Genomic DNA, 25374 nt, shown 5'->3' with positions numbered 1-25374 from the left:
AAAAGGCTGGAAGTGGTGCTGTGGCTAAAATGGTAGAGTATTAGCCTTGAGCAAAAGAAGCTCAGGGATAGTGCCCAGGCCCAGTGTTCAAACCCCAGGACCGGCCAAAAAAAAAAAAAGTAAAGCCAGACACTGATGGCTTGTGTCTGTTATCTGGGCTATTCAGGAGAGAGAGAGAGAGAGAGAGAGAGAGAGAGAGAGAGAGAGAGAGAGAGAGAGAGAGAGAGAGAGAGAGAGAGAGAGAGAGAGAGAGAGAGGAGAGAGAGAGAGAGAGAGAGAGACGGCAAGAACACAGAGAAAGAAAATGTTGGCTTTATGGAAGCCTTTCTGATATAAGCTAAAAGAACAAAGTGAAGGAGTAAGTCCTGTAGAAAAGAGGATAAAGGGCTTTCCTAGCAGAAGGCACAGCACATGCAAAATCCCTGAGAGGCAGAGTGAGCTTAGTATGTATGAAGCACAGTGAAGAAGCCATACAGGAGATCACAGCAAGTGAAGGGGACTAGGGTACTCAGTGAGATCAGACATGTAGAGGAAATAGCAGGTTATAAAAGGCCTTCCAGGACATGATAACAGTATTTAAAAAGTCGGGTGCTGGTGGCTTGCACCTATAATCCTAGCTGTTCAGGAGACTGCGATATGAAGATCCAAGTCTACAGGAAAGCCTGAGAGAATCCTATCTCCAAGTAACTACCAAAAAGCAACAAGAGGAGGTGTGAGCTCAAGTAGCTCAGCTTGAGTCAAAAAGGTCAGGGAGAGCACTCAAGTCCCTGAGTTCAAGCCCTAGTTCTAGGACAAAAACAATACACTTCAGCAGGATGGGATGGTATAATGGAAACATGAATGCTATCTTCTCCCTAGAGTTATAATCATGGGTGTTAACTTTTTCAAGTATAATAGTTTTATAGTAAACTCCATTTATGTGACTGCTCTTCCTATTTAGTATTCAATCAGTAGTTTCATGGATTGAATCAAATTAACTGATAAGCTATAGGGTGAACGTGGCATTAGCAAGAAGAACCATTTGTTCCACCTCTATCTACGCTTGTGTGAGATCCCATTTCAGATGTCAGGGAAATGGTGTCCTGCGGCCTTTCCCCTGCACTGCCCCCTGTGACCACACTCTCCTCCCAGCCCCAGACTTCTCTTCCCTGAGCCTTATTTCCTCTGCTTGCCCTCCACAGATAAAACTGTGAAACTATGGAAAGTCAGTGAGCGTGACAAGAGGCCAGAGGGCTACAACCTGAAAGATGAGGAGGGTCGGCTGCGGGACCCCGCCACCATCACAACCCTGCGGGTGAGTGTGCTCAGGGCTCAGGCCCTGTCCTGGGCAGCCAGAGCTGCCAGGGGCTGGGGAGGAGCAGGGGGTTAGGGGGGAGAGGAGAGGGCTCCTGCTGGAGCAACTGTAACAAGCAAAGCAAGGTGTTCAGTGGAGACTCAGCCAAGCTCTGATGACTACTTCTCCACACATCCTTTTGTCCCCGGCCGCATATGATCGAACACTACTCTGTGCATAGCTTCTGTCTGCTTACTTGGTCTAAAATATCCTGAGGACCCCGGGTACAGGGAATGGGAGACAAGGAGGAAGTTGAGGATTTCACCTTCAGGATCTAACTAGGGCTGGGTTTGAACTCCACCACTTACAGACTCTGGGGCACTGTGTTAGTCACCTAAGTCCACGTGACAAGAAACAAAAAAAAGTCTAAAGGAGGAGGAAAAAATGATTCCAGATGTTTCCGTTCATGGTCACCTGGATCTGTTGCTTTCAGGCTATGGTAAGGCAAAAACATCATGGGGGTGGGAACATGTGTTTCAGACTGCTTAAATCATGACAGCGCCAAGAAGCAGAGACAGGCGGGAGGGGCCAGGGGCAAGACACCTCTCAGAGGCGCACCTCTGGTGACCAGGCCTTACCTGCTGCTTCCTCTCAATGAATGCCATCAAATTAAGAACTCATCAACAGATGAAGCCATGGATTGGTCAGAGTTCTGATGTCCCAATTACCTCTCCATCCTTGGGGCCACAAGCTTTCAGTCTTGCACATCTGACTGAGCCTGGGGTTGGGCACTTCATACCAAAATCATCATGATCACTTAGCCTTCTCTTATTTTTATTTTTGGCAGTACTGGGTTTGAACTCAGGGCTCACATATCCAGGCAGGTGCTTCGAAAAGACACACCCTGTGTTTTTTGCTTTTATGACTTTTTTTTATGACATAGCTAGGATAACAAGTGTGCACACTACCACGTCTAACTTTTTATTTGTATCTAAGATGGAGATCTTATAATCAATATCACTACTCTCCCCCCTCCCAACTCCCCTAAGAAAAGAGACACAGGAACTAAGTGGTTAGTACTATGTGTGTTGACTAGCTCCCTGGTTTATGTGTTCATTCACCTGTTTAATCCTTAAATGTTCTGAGCGCACTCTTTGACCTCTCAAGGATGGATCCAGAATTCATGGGCACTGAGTCTTCAGATGAGCTGCTCCAGCACTAGCATTCATTGGATGCTATTTCCTCTGGTCACCCTGCACTATGAGGTGACCTCTGGCCATCTACTGCCCTTGATATACAAAGGCCTTGAAGACTTGAATCAAACAATAAAGACTAGGATCTTGGATTCAGTCTATTCTAGGCTAGAATGCTGGCTCCTTTACTCTCCAGCTCAGGACTCTGAACACTTTATAGTAGACACCCTATGCCCTTAATGCCTTCTCTTTGTTACATGGATAATAGATGCTGCTTCTAGGGATTTTCGTGATCTTACACACAGTAAGATACTGTGTGTAATGAGAACTTAGCTCATGCAGTGCTTGGCTGATAGAAAGTACTCAGTGTTAGTTCCTGCTGTTGTTTAAATATTACCACCATCATCATCAATCTCCTCTTCCTCCTCCTCCTCCATTATCATCACCACCATCATCACTGTGGACATTCTTAACCCTCCCCAATAGTAAGCCTATATATAACAGAAAATTCATATTTCCCTTTTTATATTTTTTTTACTGTTCAGTTCACTCTACAAACTGTTTGTGGCTATCTAGTATAGTGTAAGCAGTGGGCAAGTTACCAGGAATGAAAGTTGTCTTTTTCTCCTGAGGACATTGTAATCCTCTGGGGAAAACAATTTCTACTATGAACTTCTGCCCAAACTTTGCTTTGTCCTTTTTCTATGGATGAAATTTCTGAGGCCAGCCATGGAGCCCTCTTGGGGACTCTGTAGGAGCTATCATGCATGATATCCTATGGGATCTCTGAGGATCCATCACTAAGCTGGACCAGAGAGAGAAGGCCTGTTCCCATTCCTGGTGGAGCAGAGGTCTTCCCTATGGCCAGATGGGTGCTAATGAAGTAGGATGCACATCACATCAAACACAGAAAGAGGCCCAGAGGTGTGCCTGCAAATTGGAAAATCCAAATCTAGTTCTTGCTTTTTCAACAGCCAGCGGCATAGACCCTGGCCAGGAAATCCCATTTCTTCCCTCCAACTTTGGCTTTGAAGCTTCCAAGCAGAAGACTGGAAAAAAAAAATGTGTATTCCTGAGACCTGTAACCAGTGGGATGAACTAGTAGAATCTGTTTTTTAATGCATTTTTAAAAAATTATGCTTTTAAAAAATTGTAAAGATGATGTATAGAGGGGTTACAGTTACATATCAGGTATTGAGTACATTTCTTTTTTTGGGGGGGGAGCTTGAACTCTGGGCTTGGGCGCTGTCCCTGCACTCTTCAGCTCAAGGCAAGTGCTCTACTGCTTGAGCCACAGCACCACTTCCGGTTTTCTAGTAGTTTATTGGAGATAAGAGTCTCACGGACTTTCCTGCCAGGGCTGGCTTTGAACCACAATCCTCAAATCTCAGCCTCCTGAGTAGCTAGGATTACAGGTGTGAGCCACCGGCGCCCGGCTTTGAGTACATTTCTTTTTTAACAGTGTCACCCCCCTTCCTCATTCTCTCCAACTTTCCCCCTCCCAACTCCTCCCCCCCCCCCCGCCAAGTTGTATAGTTCATTTCCAACATAGTGTCTAGTGAGTTTCACTGCTGAATTGGTTCACCCTTTGTCCTACCAGTTCTATGTTTCTCCTTCCCCAATCAGATAAGTTTAGATACAAGACTAAGGGCACAGAAGTCAAAAACAGTGACAAAAGGGAATATACCAAAAGAAAAAATAACAGCAAACAGTACAATAAAAAACCTCTTGTTTACATTTCTTGTAGTTCCTTTCGATAAGCATCATTTTATGTGATCTTATGCACATAGCTATTGAGCCCTTGTGATCCTCTCCTAAGAATATCCCCCTTTGTTCTCCCTGTGTTAATGTTTAGAGTACTGTTTAATTGTGGGCAGATGTAATTAGTCATCTTTTACTGTCCATTGGGTTTATGTGTAGATTTATAGGCACATTCTAGTTATTAGAAATGAGGGAAATCATGCAGCCTATGTTTCTTTGGGCCTGGCTTACTTAATTTTTTCCAAGTCTTCCCATTTCCTTACAAATGGGGCAATGCCATTCTTTCTGATGGAAACATAGAATTCCATTTTCTTGACCCATTTATGCACTGAGGGGCATCTGGATTGATTCCATATTATAACTATGGAAAACAACGTTGCAATGAACATGGTTGTGCTGGTAGCTTTTCGTGTGTGTTCATGTGGTAATGGTTGGACTCATGGCCTGAGCACTGTCCCTGAACTTTTATGCTCAAGGCTAGTGCTCTACTACTTAAATCATAGCTCCACTCCTGGTGTTTTTGGTGTTTAATTGGGAATAAATGTCTCAAGGACTTAACTGCCTAAGCTGATTTCAAACTGCAATGCTAACATTTCAGCTTCCTGAGTAGACAGAATTACAGGCATGAACTACCAATGCTCAGCTAGAACCTGAATCTTTAACACTTGACCCTGGTGGCTAACACAAGAAGATCTGTGGTCACTGGGTTCTGCAATCCTCATGGCCTTTTAGAACTGTTGCATTTATGAGCCTCTATTATTTTTTTCAATCATGTGAGCAGTTCTTGTACCGTTTTTGGAGACATATTTGTCATAAAATTGTTTTACTCATATCTAATTTTCCTCCTCTTCCTTCATAGACTTGGAGACATCTTATATTTTAGGTTAATACCCATACCCAGCATTCTTTTTCAGTGCAAACTCTAAATATAAAGACCAGCCTCCATTCCTCTTTGATTCTAGTAGTAGAAGGAAACAAAACAAAACAACAACAAAAAAAACACTAGGCAAGGCAGAAAACCATAGATTCAGAACAATGGCTCCAAACAGAGGAGCTGATGTTATTAATCAGCCTATCATTTACAAACATGCTCAGCTCTCAAATTTTGCATTGCCAGCAATTCTCCTCCCGCCTCTCTCTCTCTTTCTCCCTCCCTCTCTCCCTCTCTCCCTCTCTCTTTCCTTCTCCCTATACCATGATTCCCTCTCACTCACTTTCTCAGTTTCCAACTCTATATGAGTCTTGAGTGTGAGAATGGTTAATAATATCCAACAGCTAATTAACCCTTGATGTGTAGTGAGCCGGCTCTGCTTCAGGTCTGAGAGGCTCAGCCCTTCAAAACAAGAATGGGGCTGATTTTTTTTTTTAGAGAAGATGCTGCTTGCGATGTGTCTGTTGTTTCTTGGAGAGTCTATGAGATACCCTCCTGAAAGCAGTGTCCCCTGTGGAAACAAAGTGGCTATAATCAACAACCTCATGGATGTCAAACACCCTTTACATTACAAAATGCTTACTTACCCCATGCCTTGATTGGTCTTTAAGACAGAAAACAACAAAAAGAACAGCATAGGTGTCTATCAGGGAAAATGCTGCCATCTGGTAAAATTTTTTGGATATTTTTATTATCTTTAGTTGTGCCAAGGAGTTATTCAACAAAGCAGTTCAGGATTACAATGCATCTTGATAAATGTCACCCCTTTCCATATTCTTACCTACTCCTCCCTACCCACCCTTTCCCTCACTTTTCTTAAATTTTTATATATATCGACTTTTTTGGCATTTAACAAAGTGGTTTATATATATAATGCATCTTGATTTATGCCATCCCTTCAACATTTTCACTCCCTTTCAACCCACTCCTTGCCTTATTTTTCCTAATTGGTGGTATATGCAGTGAATTTTTGACTGTATTCTGCCCCCTTTCCCTTTCATTTGTCTATCCTTCTCCCCTTGGCTGCCACCCCACCACTTATAAGTACCCATTTCCTGGGCTAGGGAGCCTTTGCCATATCCCACGCTGCCCTTTTTATCTGCTCTGGCAAACTAGGAGCTAGGGTTTACTGTCAAGACCCCCATTTAACAGATGAAACTTGAAGAGGTTGAGTTCTATGCTCAAGATCATACAGGACTGAGGAGCAAATCTGATCTACTTTGCTCAGCCATCTGGACCCTTAAATCTGTTGCCAGCTCAGAGAGGGAAAGTGGGATACCCAATGTTCTCCAATTGGTTATTCCAATGGCAAGGACTAAATAGCAACAGCTAGAGATCTTAAACTTAGAAATACACACTTGGAAGCCAGGCACTGGTGGGCAATGCCAATAATCCTAGCTACACAAGAGGCTGAGATCTGAGGGTTAAAGTTCAAAGCCAGCCCGAGTAGAAAAGTTCATGAAACTCTTATCTCTAATTAACCATCAAAATGCCAGAAGTGAAAGTGTGCCCTGAGTGGTAGAGAGCCAGCCTTGAGGAAAAAAATATCTGAGAGACAATACTAGTCTGAATTCTATACCCTGTACTAGAATCCAATAGAAAACTCTCTCTCTCTCTCTCTCTCTCTCTCTCTCTCTCTCTCTCTCTCTCTCTCTCTCTCTCTCTCTCTCTCTCTCTCTCTTTCTCTCTCTCTCTTTCTCTCTCTGTCTCTGTCTCTGTCTGTCTGTCTCTCTCTCTTTCTCTCTCTCTGTCTCTCTTTCTCTCTCTCTCTCTCTCTCTCTCTCTCTCTCTCTCTCTCTCTCTCTCTCTCTCTCTCTCTCTCTCTCTCTCTCTCTCTCTCTCTCCTCTCTCCATGTGGCCACCACATGGAGAAATATACAGCCTGAGATCCTACAAAGTTCTACTTAACCAAATCCTCTATAGCCTGCCAATACCCAAGAGTACCAGGCCTTCAGAGCCTTTTCTAAGCAACAGGACTAGTACTAGTACTCTAGTGACTTAATTGGCCGGGGATGGGAGCTGAGAGGGATGAGAAATCACACTTAGCATACTTCTTGCTGCAGGACAAGCCTGGAGGTATTATTCCCTCATTATGGTTGGCTGCTATTGCCCTGGGAACCTAGGCCAGGGTGAAGTTTGCTTTCCAACCTATTATAAATAGAGTCTCTAAGGTACGAGCTCCCAAGCTGTAACTTGTCATAACCTGTTCCCTGAAAAATGGAGGTTTATAATGAGTTCAATTTCTCCATTATAATAGATTTTACCCAAACACCCCTTACCATATCGCTAAATAGAATAACAATTGTAATCATGATCATAATAATCACTATTTACTGAAAGCTTAGCATGAGTTAGATCCTGGATTTTGTATTTTTGTCATCAGCTCTCTCAGGTTGGTTTTGTTAATGTCTCTAGATCTCTTGATCCCCAGCCCCTCACTTCATGCCAGCCACTGCCCAAGTGTCAGATCATCAGAAGAGGCTTCCTGGAAGACCAGTGGAAGAACTTACACTCCCCTCTTCCAGGTCACCATGTGAACTGGAAGGACTCCCTTGCTTTTTTGCTTATCTCTTCTTCTCAGTTAATATACTCTTTTTTAAAACGTTTTTTATTGTAAAAATGCCATACAGAGGGGTTACAGTTACATGAGCAAGGTAATGAGTCCATTTCCTATCGAGCATTGTTAACATGCTCTTGATTCATCTGCCTTGATTCATCTCCTCCCCCACCACAATATATGCTCAATTAGTCAGGGGCAATGACGCTCTCGTACCCAGGACACTGCTTGGCACATGCGAGAGACCTAGCCATTATTTGTCAAAGGGATGAGTTGCACAGAAAGGGAAACTGAGTTTCAGAGTAAGTCGAAGGTTTGTACAAAACCTCATAGTTGCAAAATAGCAGAACTATGATTCATAGTCAGTCTTTCTGATCAATGCAAAATAGCAGAACTGTGATTCATATTCAGTCATTCTGATCAATGCATTCTTATTCTCTTTAGCTCCTGATTTGCCTCCCTGCCCCTCCCTCCCTCCCTTCCTCCCTTCCTCCTTCTCAACTCTCCTCTCCCCTAGGACAGCTCAGGACCTTGAACCTTCTTGGTTTGCTCAGCTGCCATTTTACCATTTCTCAACTTTTTGCTAGTTATTTTTTAATTTTTTTCACAGATAGAATAATTTTATTTCCAAACAATTCCAGAAACATAGTTTCCCATCTCAACTTTTGTTTTTATTTTATAGATTGTATTTGCTCCTAAAATCCCCTTGGCCATGCAAAATCGACCCAAAGTCAAAGGTTAAAAGATTATACATGACATTATCCACCAAAATAATTATCTAAGTCCTAATAAATATATCACAAGTCAATGGTAACATATTAAAATTAATTTAGATTTCACTGTTTTGTAGCACTTCAAGGTTTCCTTCGTATATCAATATTGTTCCTTTATCCATGATGTTATATTTTATATTATCCATGATGTTACAATAAGATTATCAACTTTTTCATAAAATCAAGAAATAAGGGAAGCTGTACTTTTTTTTGGTGTGTGTGTGGAGGGGGGGGTTCTGGTCGTGGGGCCTGAACTCTGGGCCTGGGAGCTGTCCCTCAGCTCTTCAGCTCAAGACTAGCGCTCTACCACTTGAGCCACAGTGCCACTTCCTTTTCTTTTTGCTTATGTGGTGCTGAGGAATCGAACCCAGGGCCTCATGCATGCAAGGCAAGCGCTCTACCACTAAGCCACCTTCCCAGCCCTGTACTTTTTTTTTAAGACCAGTCAGTAGAGCACAAACCTTTTCTGTAAGACAAAACCCAATAGAAAAATAAAGCTCAAGTTCTCATCAGGGTGAAGCCTTTGGTTCACTTTCATCTGGGAGAACTCTTGAAAAAGCTTAAATATTTGCCATCTGTAATTACTGTAATGTTTCGCTCATGGGTGTGGAAGAAAATGTCACTTTATGAAACTGTATTATAGTCCTTCTTTCTCAGAGGCAGAGAAATTCCAAAGAGACAAAAAAAAAATCAAAAGAGCCTATCTTTTAATAATGCCAAAAAGAAGGGTCTGGGAAGGTTGCTCAGTGGTAGAGTGTTTGCCTTGCATGCCTGAGGCCCTGGATTCGATTCCTCAGCACCACATAAGCAAAAAGAAAAAAAGCCGGAAGTGGCGCTGTGGCTCAAGTGGTAGAGTGCTAGCTTTGAGCTGAAGAGCTGACGGACAGCGCCCAGGCCCAGAGTTCAGGCCCCACGACCGGACCCCAAAAAAAAAAAAAAAGTAATGCCAAAAAGAATAGCCACTAGGGCTAGAGGTAAGGCTCAGTGGCAGAACACTTGCCTTTACTGGTTATTTTAGTGATGGAATCTCTTCGAGTTTTTTGCCTGGTCTGTGACCTCAAACCACAATCCCATATCTCAGTTTCCTGAGTAGCTAAGATTGTAGGCATAAACCACTGGCACTCAGCATCTTATAACTCTATCAATGTTTTCTCTCCTCTCCTCTCCTTTCCTCTCCTCTCCTCTTCTTTTCTTGTCTTTTCTTTTCTTTTCGTTGTGCCAGTCCTAGAGATTGAACTCAGGGTTCGGGCACTGTTTTTTTTTTTGTTTCTTAAAATACATTTTTATTGTAAAAATACTGTACAGAGGGGTTACAGTTACAGGAGCAAGGTCATGAGTACATTTCCTATCGAGCATTTTTACCTCCTCCTTTGTTTTCCCCTACCATCCCTTCCCTCCCCACCTCTACAACTACATTCCCCTTCCCTCCTCCCCTCCTGCCTAAATTGTAAAGTTCATTTTTCAACATAGTGTCTTGTACATCTCATTGTTACAATGGGTCAACCTGTATCTCTATTTAAGCATTTTATTTTTCCCTTCCCCTCCCCAAGCTAGAGAAGTGTATATAAGATGCTGGGCACCGCATATATATATATATATAACAGGGGTTATACCATGGGGGAAGAACATACAAAGAAACAAAAAAATCACATGGTACATTATAAATACATTAGGAACAATAGCAAGAAAGTAAAAAAATGGGTACTGTTCTTAAGCTCTTAAGCTCAAGGCAAGCATGCTACCACTTGAGCTACAGCTCCACTTCCAGCATGTTGGTGGCTGATTGAAAATCATAGTTTCATGGATTTTCTGCCCAGACTAGCTTTGAACTGACACCCAGAAAATGCTTTCTTAACAGATGAGCTTGGTTTCAGAAAGGTGGTGGGTGAAGGCTGCAAAGTCTTCTCTGCCATACGGTATGTAAACAGGGATGTGCTGTTTCTTAGAAAACCTGCCAAATGACATCATGATTCACTTGCGTGCCTCCTGTCTTGCTCTCAGCTCAGGGTAGAACACTTTATTGTTGTGACTGTTTTGATATTATTATCAGCATATAGTGGGCTTCCGAAGGGAGTTTTATTGTGCACAAATTCCATTCGTGCACAACTATCCCCTGATCAAATTCACTACTTCGATTACCCTCCTTCATTCTGCCTGCTCCCTTCTTAAAACAACTTCAGCTATATTTACCCTCCTTCGCTGTATCTCCATCTGCCCTTTCCCTTCCATGGGCACTCAACCCCTCTTCTAACTGCATGTGTTTTTCATTCCTGTTGCTACTTTTTTTAGTGTGTTTAATTGTAGAAAGGGATTTCATCATGCATATATTATACATTTATCTGAATAACCCCTTGATTACTCTCTCTTCATCTTTCCGCATGCCCCTTACCCCTCTATTATTCAACAACTTGCTGTGGACCTCCCTACATCATCTTCATACACAAACACAATGTATTTCAGTCTTATTCACTTACCCTTTCCCCATGTCCTCCCAAGCAATCTCAGTGACAATCATGTTACATTAACTCCCCTTCTTCACTGGAGCTGAGCAGTTTTTGTGTCCCATTTTACTATGTCTTCTTTTTCAGTCCTGAGCTAGATACCCACCCATCATAGAGATGTGTACACAGATTCAGGGAGGCGAGCACTGGTTCCAAACCCTGATGATAAATGAGAAGCAGCAAATACAAGAACTGAAGCATAGCCAGGCACTATTGACCCACATCAACAGTCAAACATTGAAAGTCAACCTGGGCAGCAGCATCTATAAGACTCCATCTCCAAAGCAGCCATCAAAAATGCAGAGCTGGAGGCATTGGCTCAAAGATAGAATACCAACTGAGCAAGCAGAGTTCAAGCCCCAATAGCACACATGAAAAGAACAGAGCACAGAGCTATCTGACTGGAATTCGTGTCCTTCATGTACATTAGCTGAACCAGACATGGCATGACTTTTGATATGGACATCAGTGAGGATCACAGCAGGATGCATGGCACTTTGTAGTGGATGTCTTATTCCCTTCATTGGATGCTTATACCCTGTGGTTGGTATAGTGCTAAGCAGGTACTGCAAAATCGGTCTCACACTTCTTCCTCAAGGGACAGGGAAGAGAGAATCTGCTCCTGGCTGCTGTAGGCAATCAGTTTTATCCATCTCTAAATGCATTGTGCATCACAGTCACCCAGTGTGCTTCATAGAACACAACCACTTGGCCTCCTCCCTAAGGATTCTGGGTAGTGGGTCTGAGTTGGACTCCAAGAAATGACAGCTTTGACAGGCCCCGCTCCTGAAAGGCCCTCAGTGATTCTGATACACTCTTTTAGAAGTACTGAATGAGGCTCCATAACCTGAGAATGGCACCTGGAGGTTGTCATGGCAACCTAGAGGATGCACAGAGGGGAGGAGACACAGGATCAGGAAGGAATTTTCCTGGTGCATCTGGGGTAGTGGGTAGAGGATAGCTGAGCTTTTGTGCTGGAGAAGGAGGGGGCTCACTGATACTCCCAAGGAAACAGCAAGATAAGAAGATGGACATGAAGATATCCTTTTGTCTAGTACTATGGATATGAACATCCATTTACAAAAGAAAATAACAGAGGTTCTAAGAGTCCAAGTATCCATCCAGGGTCAGTTATAGGGCAAATTGTTGGTTGAATCAGGATGAGTTTTTGCTTTCCTTGATTTTAATTGGGGTGGGGGGGGTGTTATGTTTTTATAACCTAGGCCTCTTAGGACATTGCTACTGCCTGCCTCTAACCATTTCTAATTTTTTAAGGTTTCATTTTCTGATTTATAGCTGCTCTGAGGGCTTAATATACAATCCTTTCCTGGTTTCATCTTTCCTTTCTGATATTCGTTGCACATAACAATGGAGTGTTTAGCTACCGTGGTGAAAAAAAATCAATCAAGCCTGTTCCATATTCACAGGCTTGCAATGGCCCCCAGATGGCCCCCTGGATTAGATTAACTTTGTGAATGTGTCACTCTGGTGTGGGTAATTTCTCAACCTCAGTTCCATCTCCCCCACCCTGTCTCGGCGGGTGGATATTGAGATCGCTCATTGATTGACTGCTCCGAAAGCGAATACTGGCATGTGATGTGTGTAACTCAGCAGGACACACATACTCTGTGTTTATGAAAATAAATAATAATTTGGGTTATCATTATTGATTGCCATCATTATCTGATTGCATCTGTCTGTGTCATGGGTTTCTGTGAAAGGGAATCGGGAAGTCTTGTGCAGGGACTGTAAGCACTCACTGGTAGACAATTCCTGCATTTGGACACATTGCATCTTTTGCAGATGAAGGCTCTGGGCCTTTCTATGGTGTTAGTTGGCTAATTTCTTTAGCAAGCATCCAGGATGACAATGCTAGGCATGTTCCATGTTAGCCAAAAAAACTAATTCAGTTGGAATCATAATAGTAGTTAACATTTATGAAGTATTTACTGAGTTCCAGGAACACTTTTCATGCATTGGCAGATTTGCTGTCAGTATTAACCTACAATGTATATCCTGCAAAATTAAGAAGACTGAGGGAAGGGGTGAGTAGAGGAGGAATAGGTAAAAAAAGTTGAAAAGGGCGACGTGGATCAATATGTATTGTATTCATAAACTGCTTTGGTAAATGGCAACTCCTTTGCACAACTACTTACAGATAACAATTTTAAAAAATCCTTTTAGAAATAGAAAAGAAAGATAAACCTGCAGTGCATGTGAGTACTAATCCTCTCTGTATTTTAGCAATGTGGTACCTGAAGTCTGAGAGGCAAAGGAGCTTGCTCAAAGTCAGAGATTAGTCAGTGGTAATGCTTTATAATGCCAAAACTCACGTTGCTATAGTGTCTCATGTTAACATAGATTGTCTAGTACGCATCTAAAAACTCAATATAAGCCAAATATGTATATATGAGATGAGCAGGTGCAAAAGGACAGTCTGGCAAGAAATCCATAAGAGCTGCTAGTGTCTTGAACATGGGTGGGTTTTATGTTGTTGTGGAGGAAGGTGGGCAGGAAGGGTACATGGAAGTCAGCTATGACCTACAAAACCTGGCAGTCATCAGACATTGGAGATACCTAACCCTCCCCAGAAAACTACATCAGCATCTGTTACAGCAGAGCCAGGAAATTTTCCTCATTTTTTCTACTATATCCTAAGCAGTTCTAAAGATCAGCAGAGACTAGCAGGCTGAGCTTGAAAGCCCACTCCAAAGTAGAGAGTCTGTGATTTGATTTTTCAGCCCTTCCCTTTTTCTTTCCCCTCCCTCACTTGAGGTTCTATACAGATCCATCTGAGGATGACATAATTATGGAGACCTCAGTGCCTCTACCCTAAATAAGTGGTTGATTTAGATTGACCTTCAGAAATGGCTCAGGGTATGTATGATTGATTCTGAAATGTTGATACCATCTACCACTCAAGTTTTGTCTCATTTTCATTCCTGGCCATATCATGGGGTAGCCCACCCAGTACCTACTACATTATACTCAGTAATAATACTCCTGACATTTATTACATACATGCCATCTACCCCATTTTCTGCTAGGCAGGTTACAAACACAACCCACTATATCCTGATAGTAGCCCTAATGGCTGAGTAATATTTTTAACTCCATTTACAAATGAAGCAAGTTTCCTAAGTCTTGGTAGATATAGCTACCAAGTAACAGGATCATATTTTTAACCAGGTTTTGTCTGACTGCAAAGTCTATGCCCTTAATACTGCAGGGTAATAATGACAGGAGACAACTATACCTCAAGCAGATTCAAGCACCCTCTATAACATGGAAATGAAAGTATGTTCTTGCAGAGGTCAGGCTGATAAAGGAATTTGCCAATGTGTCTATCATAATGCCTTGTCATTAATAGATGTCTCCTAAATTGTCTTGAACTCAAGAGTAAAATATTTACTTTCATCTTAGAGATAGCTTTGTTCTGCATTTTCCATATAGTAATTAGATCTGCCAGGAAATATAACCAGAACCCTACATCTGGTTTAGAATCAAGTTCTCTTTTTCTCTTGTTCCCAGCCCCTTTGGAAAGCAATCATGGCTTCTTGAATAGGCTAGTAATGGCACTCACACATATGTGAGTGGTATGATAGGTTACTAGTGTCAGGGATAGAAAGAAAGAAATATGAGCTTTTCCAATGTCTCTAGTGACATTTCTTGTGATTCCCTGGTCAGGAGGCTGGACGGCATTCCAAATTATAGTCATTCTCTTTTCCTATTTTTGATCATTAAATGGTCTGAATTTTAGGGATGTAAGAAGGTGCATCCATAATCTTTTCCAGGTTTTGCAAGTTAGGGTCTTGTCACTAGCTCAAATTTAGTTCTCACTGATCCAGACTGGATTCTCTGAGAAGAGTTTTTAATTTGATTCTCCCAGTTTTCACTTAAAGAGGAAGTGGAAAGTCAAGGCAATTAGATGATTGAAAGGGGGAAATAGAAGAGGCCTAACTTATTTATAGACTTGTTATACTTTTTATTTTTTACCAAGCATGGTCATAAAACAATCATCAAAAACAAAAAATTAAAATTTCCGTACATGCCGTATTCAGCTCATATAATGGAGAAACTTTCATTTCCCAGTTATTGTCAACCACATGTAAATCATAGCATGCTTTGATGAGTGCTTCTGTGACCTTAATTTTATAAAAATCTGTCTCATGAAAAGCAAATGGTGCTCCAAAGCATGGTAAAAGTTGCAGTAATCCTTCCAAGCCCAAAAGGGCGGATAATATGTTTAATTGAAGTGATGGGGTAAAATTTTGAGGTTTCTTTGAAAAGCATCATGTCTTCATTGGAAATTAGGTTGTAGTATGGGGGGGAATGAATTAAGCCTCTGCAGTACAGTCCTGAGCTCTGTGTATCCTGAGCATGTGCAAGTTTTCCTCAGCACACTGATTGATACCAAGGGCCTCCTGTATGTCCATTTCCTGAATCTTTCAGATGGAGTTATCTGAATTATGATCATATTGGGAAAGACATTGTACCTACACCAGATCCCTGCTCTAGAGTGTATACATACTGTTGGTAGAGTGAGGAGTGTGACTCTAGTCCCTGAAACTAGGCATGTATGTGTTGTATGCACAGGTGTGTGTGGGAAATATGCTGCCTGAGTAGTGTATTGCTCAAAATACGAAGAGTGTTAACAAAGCATAGACCAGACTTATTTGTTTCCCAGCTTGGCTATCTTAGCAACAGATAAAAAATAATCCTAAGCCACTCAGGAAGCTGAGATCTGAGGGTCATGAAGCCAGCTCAGGCAGGAAAGTCCATGAGACCCTTATCTTCAATTATCTTCAATTAACCACCAAAAAAGCTGGAAATTGAGCTATGGCTCAAGTGGTAGAGCACTAGCCTTGAGAAAAGAAGCTCAGAGACAGTATCTAGACCCTGAGTTCAAGCCCCAGGACCAGCACCAAGAAGAAAGAAAAAAAGTATGTGTTCAGATTCCTTTTTGCTGCCAGATTATGCAAAGAACTCATCTGAAATCACAAGATACTCTCTAGGATCTCTGTTCATTATATATAAGATCTTTTTTTAGGGAATAATGAACACAAATGGACTTGGAATTGAGTTCAATAAAGGACACAATTACTTTGATCCTAATACTTTGCAAAACAAGCTTCAACTGATGCATTGATGTAAGCACTTTTAATATCAAGAAAAATGATAGCAAGCTAGTTCCTTTTTTTGATGCATAAAAATAAGGAACTAGTTAGAATAAAACTTTTATAAGGATGGTTTTATGTTAAAGGACACTTTTCTCTGATTTCTTTAGAATGGTTGTACCAAAAAGGAAAGACATTTTCTACCTACAGAGCAGGCATTAGATGGGGAGGGGGGGAGGTGTCACATTTCTTATCATTTGTCACTGTTATCAGAGGACCTTTCTTTTCCTTTACCAGAAACACATTAAAAGTAGTGGCGTACACGTACACACTCACAAATGTTTCTTGTCTAAGTAATAGAGGAAACTGTGGCTTAAATAGATTGGAGAACTGGGATGAAACTCAGGATTTCAGGCTTGCTAGGAAGATGGTATACCACTTGAGTCATGCCTTTAGCAACTTTTTGCATTGATTATTTTCAAGCTAAATCTCCCTTTATGCCAGTGGCTTGGGCTGCAATCCTTCTACTTGTGCTTTCCTGAGTCTCTGGGGGTGACAGTCACACCACCGCTACACCCAGCCATTGAAGTTCTTTTTGCCCAGGCTGGCCTTGAACTGTGATCTCTCAATCTTTGCCTCCCAAGTCACCAGGATTATAGGCTTAAATCATCATATCCAGCTGCTTAAACACATTGTAACCAATTCATTTCCTCCAAGGTTGCTAGGAACCTTTCATTAGTACTCGTATGCACTATCCAGGAAAGGATTTTGCATGAAGTATTTTCCAGTAATTTTGTTTCACCATGAAAGACCCTTTATATGCTGTCTAAAGCATTCTACTGACAATGTGGCCTTTAGCCCATGCAGGTACATGATGCAATAAGGAACTTGTATCAGATTATGAATATTCTATGTCAGTAGGTCACTGAGGAGTTCGGCTGACACTTCTGTTTTCCATCACAAGACTTTCTCAGTGAGCAGAACCATAATATATTTTGAATCCTTCATCTTGTCATACATCAGTGGTGAACTGATCTGTTTCTTGATATCACAGCAGTAGACCTCCTTTTGGGGAAATGCTTGTGGAAAAAATTGGGTCAGTGAATCAGCAATACTTCCCTGGATACATTGTCAGTCTGCTCTTACTTTACTGCCTTCCAGTCACAGAAACCTGACAATGAAGAATCCTAGGTAGAACCTCCCTCTTGCCATTCAAGTTTATTAACCACAACTGAGAAGTTCCTAGTGCCTATATGTATCCCACACTTAGCATACTCACATCTTATTTATTCTTCACCCTTACCCTCATAAGCTAAGAACTGTTATGGCCATTTCACAGATAAGGAAACTTGTCCCCATGTGGAGGAAGGACTTTGTACACTCATGCCATTCATTAACAAGTGGCAGAATTGGAGCTTACTTGACCACTTTGTCATCAGGACTCCCAATAACAACGATTTTTACTGGTAGAGGCTTTATCTACTTCAAGAGACTTCTTCATCTATCTGTCTTATCTGACATCTGAGGGAAACTAGGAGGAGAGCACTGAAACAGAGGCAAACGGGAAAACATACAACAGCGGGACCCATCAGCTGCACTGGTCATTGATCAAAACGAACTAAGCAACTCAATGGCAGCGATGGGAGGGAGGGAATGAGTAGGAAAGAAGGAACAACTGACGCTAAGCAAAAGGAAAGAAATGTACATATCACCTGACATGGAAGAAATAACTGTATTATCAAAGCTTTTAGAACTCATAAACTATAGATCACGATAAAGACAATTTGCCCCATGAAGGTTAGAATATGTTCTTGACTTTAAGTATCACTATTTCACAATACTGTGAAATTTGTGAGACTTATGTAATCATTTAATCATAATAAAAAATGCTATAAAAATAAAATGTTTCAGGCTGAGTGTCTCATGGGTGGACCACGCCTTCAATCCTAGCTACTCAGGAAGCTAAGAGTATTGCAGTTTGAAGCCAGGGCAGAAGAGTCCATGAGACTCTATCTCTAGTTAACTACCCCAAAGTAAAGAAATGGAAGTTGGTAGGGAGGAGTTGGGGAGGTGGGGAGTAAAGGGAGGTAGGGGAAAAGCAAAGGAGGGTGTAACAATGCTTGATAGGAAGTGGACTCATTACCTTGCTCGTGTCACTGTAACCCCTCTGTACAGTATATTTACAAGAAAAATATTTTTTAAAAAAGAAATGAAAGCTGGTGGTGAAGCTGTGCCTTAAGTGGTAGAATGCTTACTAGCCTTAAGCAAAAAAAAAAGCTCAGGGACAGCACCTAGGCCTTGAGATCAAGCCCCAGGATCAACACAAAGAAAAAAAAGATTTCATAAATATAGTTATGCCAAACACTAGAGTTTCTGCGTTCATGGGGCTTAGAATCTAGTGCATTTTGAGCTTATTTAAGAATCCTGACTTTGCCAACTTCACATGCTTGGCATGAGAGCCCTGTGTGTACTTAGAAACTGCCTGGTTTCCTTCTCCACAGCGTTTTTCCCCCTGTATCTTGACCCACATTTCTCATTATTTTCAGGGACTGAGAATTCTTCGACATTCAGTTAAGAAAGGACATTGTTTATTTAATGCCAACAAGGTGAAAACTTCATCCAATTATCTTTCTACTTACATACCAAACAGACAGATGTTTAGAAGTGGACTGGAAGCTTTTCAGTCACTTGCTATCCAAATTCAGATGGCATCTGAGAAGGTCATCCTGTGAGGGAGACATAGATTCCCCATGCAGACAACAGAGAAGTTCAAGAACTACAAAATTAGGTACTGAGCCACAAATGTTGAAAGAAAAAAAATCCACACTTGGTTACTTGCTGTTGCCTCTTACAGTGTGGTCATCAGTGCAAATGGGCCTTGATGACAATGGCCTTAGTCCTGTGTGCCTTTGCCCTGCTTGTTGGCCAAACCAACTAGGAACATAGACCAACTTGCTTTCTTGCTTGTTTAGTTTTTACTTATTTTTTTCCTCCCACAAGGCACACGTTAAGTCCCTACTGTGTGCCAGCATCTGAGTAAGCCCTGGAGTTATAGCAGCCACATGAAAGGTACAGGCTCTACCCACATAGAACTTGCAGTCTATCCCTGGACAAGGGATAAATCAAATAGTTTCCACGTAAAGCTCAAGACTATGACTAAGGCTGCAGAAAAGATGTGGGGGGTACCGAAGAGAGCAAGGGATGCAGAAGACTTGGCCCATTTGGAAAGAACAGAGAATAATTTTCTAAGCATCTTAAGGTGAAGTAAGAGGCAGGTAGTGAGAGAGCAGGAAGAGAATTCCAGGCAGAGGACATAACCATGGAGAAGCAGCACAGGAGAACACAAGATAGATGGAAGGGGAATGAATGGCTGGAGAGAGATGGTGATACAGACCTCATTAAGAAACTTGCGCGTCCCCTGAGAGTAGCGCAAGCCCTCCCTATTATGCACAAGTCTTTTTTTGGAGCAGCCTTTCTTTGCTCAGAGAGATGCATCAAAGACAGGAAATCGGGGGGATAACCTGTGTGTTCCTCAATCGTTCCTGGTGGTGGTGAGGAGCTTAAATTTAGGAGACGATTGACATTTTGTCAGTTTGCCATGTTGTCTGACTGCCACTATTTTGGTACATATCAGAACATGGCACCCACAGACCGAGCCTTTCCAATACCAAGGTGCCCTTCCTTCAAGGTGAATCAGCCCATGAGTGATTAAGTTGTTTGGAGGGTCATACAACCTGACAGCTCCCTATTATACAAAGGAAAAGATAAGCTTCTGATTCATTTTGGGGGTGGAGGAAGCCAAGATAGAGTGCACCTGTCAGCACTGCTTACCACATATAAATCATGACCTCAACCTTCCCTGTAAGCATTGGGCCAGAGAGAAGAAGGAGTGACTAGAGTTGGTTAGTAGTGTAGAACCATATAAAAAGCCCCCACTCTCCTCTGAAACAGGATTTGCTCTGCCATCCATGCAAAGAAAACCAGAGCCCTATACCCAGAGGAATGACAGAGACAAATGCCCCCTGGCTCCTGGAAGGGGCAATTTGTTTCCTGGGCATTTACTAACAGCTTTCACTTCTAATCTAACAATAGCAGCTACAAAAGCTCTCCCCAGCTCCAAAGGGGAAGCATGCTTGGTATTACAATTGCTATATGTTTGATCCGAGATTTTCCTCTTGTGTAATCAACATAATAATCACGGTAGTTATTATTGCCATTTTTCTTTTTTTCATGCACTGGATGAAAGTCAACTGTGGCTAACCTTCCATCTCACTCTCTAGGAGATGGAACGAGGGTATTTTTATTACTAGGGACAAATCAACATTTGGGGGGGAGGAGAGGTGTTTATTACACAGAGCTAGTCAAAGGATGCTCAATAGAGATTTAAAGGCTTAAATTGAGTGAACAGTGCCCAGATTATTCTCATTGCATTTTATGTTGCATAAAATACCAAGTATCTTTCAGAATGTTAGATCCTGACAGATTCCAGTTGGAGAAGCTCCAAACTGGCATTCACTGCTAACTGGGTAGCAAATCACAAGAGACACAAAGTCTCGTGCTTTTTTCTGGGCTCTTCTACCCAGAGTGGACAACACAAGAAAAAGAATGCTTTCTTCCCACAACAAAGGAAGGCTCTATGCTCAGACTTGGGGAGGAGTTTGTTAAGTGGCACGGTACTGAAAGCCATGACAGGAGCCCCTTCTTTTCCACATTGGTGGATTGTACAAAGGGACATGTGTTCAAATTATGCCATACCACAAAATGTATTGACAGCTGGTTGAAATTTCTTAGGACCCAAAATATAAGCAAAGCAGTAAGACAGAGATGTGTGAACCGAATTAACATGTCTCCTTGGTAATGAAGAATTAAATAATTGCTTGTTCATTGTGTAAGCAAAAAAAAATGATTGTCAGGAGAAATACAGGGCAGGCTGACTTTCACTTATCCTCCAGGCTGGGGGAAAAGCCCATTCTGGAAGAGACCAGAAGGGTAGTAAGGCTATGGGTTCAAATCCCAACTCTCCTCTATATATCTCTGGCCCTTTTACTCAAGCTCTCCCATTGTCAGTTTTATCATCATTAAAGTAGACATGATATGACTAAACGTTTTACTTCATAGGACTTCTTATCACAAAAAATAATCCTAGCCCACTGTTTGGCTTTTATTAGTAACCATTCACTAGATCCAAGTGGGGAATAATAAACGCTTAGAACAGAGACAACCAAGAGGCTTTAGTTGTTGCCATTGGATCAAGTGAACTTGTAGAGGAAAGGGACTTCCAACTTGCTCATTTGGCCAGAGGTTACTTAGCTGAGTCACACCAACACCAACATTTAAAGCTCTTCAGTTTTTCTAGCCCTGGGGCAAAGGAAATTCCCACTAAAGATTCCTTTTGTATTTTTCATTTCATATATATTTATTGTAAAAATGTTGTACAGAGGGATTACAGTAAGGTACTGAGTAGATTTCGTAGCAAGCATTGTTACCTCCTCCTTTGTTTTCCTCCTACCATTGCTTCCCTCCCAAACTTCTCCCGCCCCCGCCCACATCGTTAAATTCATTTTCAACATAGTGTCCTGTATATCTCATCATCACAATGGGTCAGCCTGCACCTCCATTTAAGCATTCCCCAATAATCCCTCCCCTCCCCAAATTACAAAAATGTATATATAAGGTACAGAACACCGGCATCAAATCCAGTGAGAACAGAGGTTATTCTGTGAGTGAAGAACATACAAAAGAAACAAAAGAATCACATAACAGCTTGGCACAACAACAGACCTGAGGACCAATGGAATAGGACTGAAGAACCAGAAATGAATCCAAAGATGTATAGCCACCTAATCTTTGACAAGGAAGCTAAAGAAATAGAATGGAAGAAAAACAGCCTCTTCAGTAAATGGTACTGGCAAAATTGGTTAAACACTTGCAGAAAACTAATGCTAGATCCATATATATCACCCTGCACCAGAATCAACTCCAAATGGATCAAATACCTAAAAATAAAAGCAGACTCCATGAAAACATTACAGGAAGGAATAAGAGAAACTCTAGGGCTCCTTCGCACAGACCAAAATTTTCTTAATAGAGACCCAGAAACACAACAAATCAAAGAAAGCTTGGACAAATGGGATTGCGTGAAACTGCAGAGCTTCTGCAAGGCAAAGGACATAGCTAGTAAGATCAATAGAAAGCCCATGGACTGGGAGAAGATCTTCACTCGCCATACAACAGACAAGTGTCTCATATCTAAAATAACTTGGAACTCAAAAAATTAAATCCCCCAACAACAAATCCTCAAAAAAAGAAACAACTGCCTGATAAATAAGTGAGCTAAAGACTTAAAGAGAGACTTCTCTGAGGAAGAAATAAGAATGGCCAATAGACACATAAAGATATGCTCAACTTCTCTAGCCATAGAAGAAATGCAAATCAAGACAACGTTGAGATTCCACCTCACCCCAGTTAGAATGGCTATAATCAAGAACTCTAACAACAACAGATGCTGGAGGGGATGTGAACAGAAGGAACCCTAGTGCATTGTTGGTGGGAATGTAAACTTGTTCAACCACTTTGGAAAGCAGTATGGAGGTTCCTTGAAAGACATTTGTTAGGAAATGGAAAGACTTGGAAAAAAAATACATTAAGTGAAGTAAGCCAGGCCCAAAGAAACATAGGTCCCGTGGTTTCCCCTATTTGCAATATCTAGTATATGTCTGAGTCAAGCAGAAAAGTTGAGAAGTTGATGTTAGGGAAATGAACCCTAACATATGTATTCAAATGTTTTTTTTCTTTCATGCAATTGTTTCTAACACATTTATAAGATGATTTCTTTGTTGCTTTGTATGTCCCTCCCCCACAGTATAACCCCTGCCTTCACTGTATTTGATGTTGGTATAATTTGTGGAGGGGAAGGGAAAAAACAAATTGTTTAAATAGGGGTACAGGTGGACCCATTGCAACAATGAGACATACAAGTTGTTATGTCGAAAACGAACTTTAGTGCGGGGGGGGGGGAGGGGAAGGGTTGAGGGGGCAGGGGGAGGATGTGATTGGAAGGGGAAACAAAAATTGGAAGGGGAAACAAAGGAGGAGGCTACAATGCTTGATAAGAAATGTACTCATTATCTTGCCCCTGTAATTGTAACCCCTCTGTACAGTATTTTCACAATTAAAAAAAATGAAAAAAAAAAAAGACTCCACATAGAGCTCCCTTATGACCTAGCAATCCCACTTTTGGGCATTTACCTAAATGATCACATACAAGGTCATACCAAAGCTACCAGCACAACTATGTTTATTGCAGCTTTATTTACCATAGCTAAGATATGGAACCAACCCAGATGCCCCTCAGTAGATGAATGGATCAAGAAAATGTGGTATATACACACAATGGAATTCTATGCCTCCATCAGAAAGAATGGCATTGGCTCATTTGTTAGGAATTGAAAGACTTGGAAAAAATTATATTAAGTGAAGTAAACTAGGCCCAAAGAAACATAGGTCCCATGGTTTCCCTTATTTGCAATGACTAGAACATGTTTAGGACAAGCAGAGAATGTCAAGGCTATGTACATATGACCACATGAGATAATGTTAAGCAAAATGTACCCCAAGACAGGGACACGTGTTTTTTTCTTTCTTGCTAAAGATTCCTTTTTGAAAAAATGTATAGAGGGGTTACAGTTACCTAAGTCAGGTAATGAGTACATTTCCTTTTGAACAGTGTCACCTCCTCCCTCATTCTCTCCCAGGTTTTCCCCTCCTGACTTCCCTCCCCCACCACAAATTGTATAGTTGATTCCCAACCATAGTGTCTAGTAGGTTTCACTGTTGCATTGGTTCACCCATTTCTGTGCTTTATCCCACTATTTCTGTGCTTCCTCTTCCCCTCCCCAAATCAGATAAACTTATATACAAGATAAAGGATACAGAAATTAAAAAAAATAAATACAGTGAAGAAGGGAATAAACCAAATAAGGAAAGAAAAAATTGAACCACCAACAGTATAATAAAAGGCCTTTTACTTCCATTTCTTGAAGTTCATTTTGATAACATAACTATTGAACCCTTGAGATTCTCTCTAAGAAAAGCTCTATAAGGCCAGGCACCCATGGCTCATACTTGTAATCCTACCTACTCAGAAGGCTAGAACTGAGGGAAAGAAAGTCCATGAGATCCATTTCTACCAAAAAGCCAGCAGTGGAGCTGTGGCTCAAGTGGGTAGAGTGCTAGTCTTGAGCAAAACAGCTCAGAGACAGTGCCTAGGCCCTGATCTAGCAATGAGTTGAAAAATCCCCAGGATACAGACCGACTGAAAAACCAACTTGATTATAAGGAAATTTTAAAAGGAAATTTGTCAATAGACAATTATAACCAGCCAGGACTCCTCCTCAGTGTCAGGAACCCAGAAACAGCCCCAAATAGCAACAAGTGAGGGTTTTCATACACCAAAATGGGGAGGTGGGTATGTGTCATGCAAATAGAATCTTTCCCAACTCTCCTGTTTTGCAAGCCAAGCAAAATACAGAAGCAGAATACAGAAGCTAAATATCTGGTTGTCAGAAAAAAAAATGTAGGTGCCAGGCCCACCATTCAGAATAGAATCGGCTGTCCACAAACTACCTCCTGTTCTTTTTAGGGGCTTTTGTGAGTTTGTCTAGCAGTTTCTTGCCATGGCTTCCCAGTATCATCATGACCCCTGCCCTGGCTTTTTAGCACTATCATATTCCTCTTATGCTAAGTGCCTCATTTTATTTGCCTATTTTAGTCTCTAGCCCCATGACTAGCATGTCATGGGCATGTGTGTGCGCGCACACACATACACATACCACCTTTGTAAGTACAAAGGAGGTGGTGAAACCCATTTGGAACTAGTGGAATTAAGTGGGGTTCCCATTCCCTCATTCCTGGTTCTGGCAGACCAGTGAACTCTGGAGATTTCCCTGAGCTAAGGATGGTTATTAGGAAAAGCTGTTGCAACGTCTCTATGAGTAGATCTGGGATGAGGACAGGCACATTACCTACAAAGTTGTTAAATGTCAGCTCGGGGTCTGGTTGGTAAAAAAAAAAAAAATCTTCCTTTAAATTCCCTGCCTTGACTTTAACTTCCAGTCATCTAAAATGTGTAATTCTCCTGAGCGAATGTTGCCCTCTGAGCCCAAAAATATGCTGGCAGATATTACAGTTTCTATATTTTCTAGTAGGAATAAAAAAAGAACCTTCTGATTCATAGCCCACTCTTACTCCAATAAAAAATAAAAATAAA

The 25374-nt window shown here is 41.5% G+C and overlaps 1 protein-coding gene across 10 annotated transcripts in view; it reads left to right on the top strand.

Annotated features, from left to right (window-relative positions):
- Positions 1-25374, top strand: part of Ppp2r2b (protein phosphatase 2 regulatory subunit Bbeta) — a 437725-nt gene that overhangs the window by 332363 nt on the left and 79988 nt on the right. For all 10 annotated transcript variants that reach the window (XM_070036318.1, XM_070036326.1, XM_070036328.1 and 7 more), the window contains one exon: positions 1182-1294. In XM_070036318.1, coding sequence (XP_069892419.1) covers positions 1182-1294 — 113 coding nt within the window. The remainder of the gene's footprint in view (positions 1-1181; positions 1295-25374) is intronic.

Source organism: Dipodomys merriami, unplaced genomic scaffold (assembly GCF_024711535.1).
Source record: "Dipodomys merriami isolate MVZ:Mamm:240054 unplaced genomic scaffold, mDipMer1.0.p SCAF_27, whole genome shotgun sequence".
In the NCBI taxonomy this organism is placed as follows: Eukaryota; Metazoa; Chordata; class Mammalia; order Rodentia; family Heteromyidae; genus Dipodomys; species Dipodomys merriami.
Note: the sequence above shows the minus strand (reverse complement) of the source record. Positions and strands in the feature narration are given on the sequence as shown.